General features: G+C 43.9%; 1 protein-coding gene across 1 annotated transcript in view; it reads right to left on the bottom strand.

Moving 5' to 3' along the window:
• Positions 1-1,081: 1,081 nt before the first annotated feature.
• The window catches only part of atp6v1b2 (ATPase H+ transporting V1 subunit B2), an 18,883-nt gene continuing 15,114 nt past the window's right edge, over positions 1,082-4,850 (bottom strand). Inside the window, exons 8-14 of the mRNA XM_085792642.1 lie at positions 4,457-4,554; positions 3,926-4,049; positions 3,671-3,821; positions 3,497-3,579; positions 1,805-1,909; positions 1,552-1,681; positions 1,082-1,311 (exon numbers count right to left, since the gene is read on the bottom strand). Coding sequence (XP_085648768.1) covers positions 1,175-1,311; positions 1,552-1,681; positions 1,805-1,909; positions 3,497-3,579; positions 3,671-3,821; positions 3,926-4,049; positions 4,457-4,554 — 828 coding nt within the window. The 3' untranslated portion in view covers positions 1,082-1,174. The remainder of the gene's footprint in view (positions 1,312-1,551; positions 1,682-1,804; positions 1,910-3,496; positions 3,580-3,670; positions 3,822-3,925; positions 4,050-4,456; positions 4,555-4,850) is intronic.

Here is a 4,850-nt window from a genome sequence, read left to right as displayed (position 1 = left end):
CACAAAGAAACCAGAGCTTTGAGCTTTTGGCACCAGAACAAAAAGAGTCGACAACATCAAGAGGACGTCTGGTTGAAAAAAAAAAAAAGCTCACATCACACATCAGCATCGTTTAAATGTCCAACACTTTTACTCTAATGTCCCATCACAGACATGGCTTTCATGTAAAGGCATGCATCAGAGCCAAACACACACTCCCAACAAGGCCTCGTACTGTATGTCACCACGGCAACACAACACAAGTGTCACAGTCAGTCGTACGGTAGGAATGTGAAACACCTCGCATTCACTCAGGTGAGACTCGTTCCCCCCCTGCATCAGCTGCACATGAACTGAGAGAAATAAAATAATCTGAAAATTAACATATATGCAAATTAAACAGGAAATGAAAACATCCTGGACACTGTGACATCACTGTCGGTGCAGCGAGGGGGCGGCGGCTTATACAGCTTTATTACGTTTCAAATAAAACTTAACTTGGTGTCATTTCCTCTTTTTTTGAGGATACATCGCCATCTACAGGCCTCAACGCAGACCGAACGCACACTGACACAAATGCAATCGTTTCATTTTCAGCCCTTTAAAATCTGGCTCCGCCCCTTCCTTCTCACCACAGCCAATCACAACCACTTGCTGGTTTTTTTAAGTCTCTGTTTCTCTCCAAAAATCTTTGTATGAACTGCAAAAAACTATTTCTGGATGCGTCCTTAAACACACCACACATTAAAACATTCCTCTGCTTGACATCTTTGGAAATATTCTTATTAGTTTGTGTTCTGGAAAATACATGTTCTATCTTATTTATTTAATTCAGACAAACACTAAACTTTAAAAAATGTCAGTTTGTCATTTTACAGGCAGGTTTGTGTTGTGGTTTGGTCTTTACTGTGGCTTCTTCTTCCCGTACAAGACACAAAAAATAATCATGGTTTCCTCATTACACACATTAACACATTATTTTCTCCTTCACACCCGACATTCTCACTGTAAACATGAAACCTCTGTGTGTGTTGGAGTGTGTTTCTCCTCCTGTTGAGTGGATTGTTCGTGAAAAAGGCCGCATGAAGTTTCACAGGACGGTCACAGCATCAACACAACACTGTATGAAGGCAGTGAGGTCTGAATGAAGCACATGGAAGCAGCGCAGGGCTGGGAGTGGGTGTCCGAGGTCCGATTAGTGTTTGGCCTCTCGGGGGTAGAACTCGGCTAAGGTGCTCTGAGGAATCCTCTTCAACATCTCTTTGGGGAAGATCCTCATCAGCTGCCATCCGATGTCCAGAGTCTCAAACACACTCCTGTTCTCGTAGGCACCTGGACACAGAACACAGGTTAGTACAGCCACACTGTATTGACCCAGTGACGGATTTAAAGTATTGATCAGGATTAGTTTTCCTCATTGGGACGTGTACTCTCACAAAAAAGAAAAACGTCAATGCAGATGTTAATCCCTCCCTGAGCTTAATAACTGACTTCAAAATCTACATATTCATAATATAACAATCTATCAGTTGGTTCAGTAGCTAAGAATCATCCGCTGTGGCCCCACTGCACCTTGGGCAATGAAGTTTTTCTCGAACTTAGTCAGGAACTCCAGGTAGAGCAGATCATCGGCCGTTAGAGCCTCCTCCCCCACCACGGCCTTCATGGCCTGGACGTCCTTCCCTATGGCGTAACATGCGTACTACACACACCACACACACACACACACACACAAACAAACATGTTTTTAGACTCATATGGAAAAGCCCTGTGTGTAGAATGATGCAGGAGTGTGTGTGTGTGTGTGTGGTGTGTGTGGACGTACCAGCTGGTTGGACACGTCGGAGTGGTCTCTGCGGGTCATTCCTTCTCCAATGGCAGATTTCATCAGACGAGAGAGCGACGGAAGTACGTTGATTGGAGGATAAATCTGACGACAAAGGAAACAATGTCACCAGTTCATCACACACTTGTCCTGTTCTGACTCCTTATGGTCGTATCCCTCCACCAATCAGACTAGTTCCAGTAACATCCTGTTTAATAGACAGAGCTCAGAGCCTGGCTGTGACACATGTAAACCACTAGAGGCAGCAAACATACTGTCCAATTAGATCTGTCAAGACCAGCAAGTTTCAAGTCAAGCCTCTTGTTAGGAACAAGTCTTGATTAAAGTCTCAAGCTAACACCAGCAAGTCTCAGATCAGGTTCAACAAGTTTCATTTCAGGACTCACAGTCAAGATCAGCAGGTCTCAACTCAACAAAACGAGTCCCAAGTCAAGACCAACAAGTTCCATGTCAAGACCAACAAGTTCCATGTCAAGACCAGCAAGTTCCATGTCAAGACTAACAAGTTCCGAATCATACCCAAGTTCCAAGTCAAGATCAACAAGGTCCAAGTAAAGACCAACAACTTCCAAGTCAAGATCGACAGTTTCCAAGTCAACCCCAAGTTCCAAGTCAAGACCAAGAAGTTCCACGTCAAGATCAACTGGTTGCAAGTCAAGGTCAACAACTTCCAAGTCAAGATCGACAGTTTCCAAGTCAACCCCAAGTTCCAAGTCAAGACCAACAAGTTGCGAGTCAGGATCAACTGGTTGCAAGTCAAGACCAACAAGTTCCAAATCAAATCCAAGTTCCAAGTCAAGATCAACTGGTTGCAAGTCAAGACCAACAAGTTCCAAGTCAACCCAAGTTCCAAGTCAAGATCAACTGGTTGCAAGTCAAGATCAACAAGGTCCAAGTCAAGACCAACAAGTTCAAAGTCAACCCAAAAAGGTCAAAGTCAAACCCAAGTTCCAAGTCAAGACCAACGAGTTCCAAGTCAAGACCAACAAGTTCCAAGTCAAGATCAACTGGTTGCAAGTCAAGGTCAACAACTTCCAAGTCAAGATCGTCAGTTTCCAAGTCAAACCCAAGTTCCAAGTCAAGACCAACAAGTTCCAAGTCAAGACCAACAAGGTCCAAGTCAGTGCTAACAAGTTCCAAATCAAACCCAAGTTCCAAGTCAAGAACCAACAAGTCCCAAGTGAAGATCAACAAGTTCCAAATCAAACCCAAGTTCCAAATGAAGATCAACAAGGTCCAAGTCAAGACCAAAAAGGTCCAAGTCAAGACCAACAAGTTCCAAGTCAAGATCAACAGTTTCCAAGTCAACACCAAGTTCCAAGTCAAGACCAACAAGTTCCATGTCAAGATCAACTGGTTGCAAGTCAAGGTCAACAACTTCCAAGTCAAGATCAACAGTTTCCAAGTCAACCCTGAGTTCCAAGTCAAGACCAACAAGGTCCAAGGCAAGACCAACAACAAGTTCCAAGTCAATATCAACAAGTTCCAAGTCAAGACCAAAAACTGTTGTGTTGAGTCTGGAACAATCACCTTCATCAGTCTAGACCACATCATGAGACTTGAACTCAAATCTCTGAGTCATTCCCACATTTCTAGTTCATAAAAAACATCCTTCTTCACATGTGTACAGTTCAAACATCAAACCATGTGTTTGACCCTAGTCCTTGTTACCTGTCTGTTGTGAAGTTGTCTGTCCACGTAGATCTGTCCCTCAGTGATGTAACCAGTCAGGTCAGGAATAGGATGAGTGATGTCTGAGAGACACAAGAACACACTATCAAACCAACACCAACACAGCAGCCATCAGCACTGTGTGTGTTTGTGTGTGTGCGTGTTGGTGTATACCGTCGTTGGGCATGGTCAGGATGGGGATCTGGGTGATGGAGCCGTTACGTCCCTCCACTCTGCCCGCTCTCTCGTAGATGGTGGCCAAATCCGTGTACATGTAGCCAGGGAAACCTCGTCGCCCCGGCACCTCCTCCCTGGCTGCAGACACCTGAGACACAGATTGGATGAGTGCAACGCTGGAGAGTAAACACACAATTTATTTCCCATTTCCTGCAGCCATTTCAGAATAAATGCACTGAAATTGCGGCTGACCTCTCGGAGCGCCTCTGCATAAGAGCTCATATCGGTGAGGATGACGAGGACGTGCTTCTCACACTGATAGGCCAGATACTCCGCTGATGTCAGAGCCAAACGAGGCGTGATGATTCGCTCGATGCTGCAGTAAAGAGGAGAGGTTTAACTAAAACATCATGCTTTATAACTCCTGATGCGGAGATCTCTGGACCGTGGATAATGACTTAATTTGGAGAAAACACATGTACAGTTTAATTTTCACAGCTTTAATTACTGAATTTAATTATCTTCATGAAAATAAAGAGCAGAGAATAAACAACTAAGAATGGAAAATATCACAATAAACAACTTCCTGCAGTGACACTTCTGCAGCTTCTGGTTTCAGCTTCACACAAAACTCACTCATAATTCATAATTTCTGGTTTCTACACCTCGGGTCCATGAATGTATTAAATCTGAAGCTGATAGGTAAACGTTTTCAGCTTTTATAAATCCTACACTTCAGTATTAAAAAACAAACAACATTATAATGACTGTTAGAGGTCGTACGTGGGGTCGTTGGCCAGGTTGAGGAACAAACAGACGTTGTCCATGGAACCGTTCTCCTCGAAGTCGGACTTGAAGAACCTGGCTGTCTCCATGTTCACCTGGTGACAAACACACAACACCTGAGTGACTCTAGACTCAAACACATTTATCATATTAAAGGGATAGTTCACCCAAAATTCAAATTGCACTCATTATCTACTCCCCCTCATGTGGACTAAGGGCTGGGAGAAGTTTCAGAGTCCTCCGTGGCTTCTCTGAGTTACAGGGGGTCTCGGCGTAGCAGTGCATGTCCATATAACGGTTGCAAATGGATTACCAACTGTCTTCGCAACAAAAAAATGTTTCTTATATGACTTGTATTCGTCAAATTTGGACGAACCAGGATCTGTCCTCT

The sequence above is a fragment of the Trachurus japonicus genome, chromosome 12 (assembly GCF_045865225.1).
Source record: "Trachurus japonicus isolate A0001 chromosome 12, Traja_1.0".
NCBI lineage: Eukaryota > Metazoa > Chordata > Actinopteri > Carangiformes > Carangidae > Trachurus > Trachurus japonicus.
The sequence above is the reverse complement of the archived record's forward strand: the minus strand, read 5'-3'. Positions and strand labels throughout refer to the sequence as shown.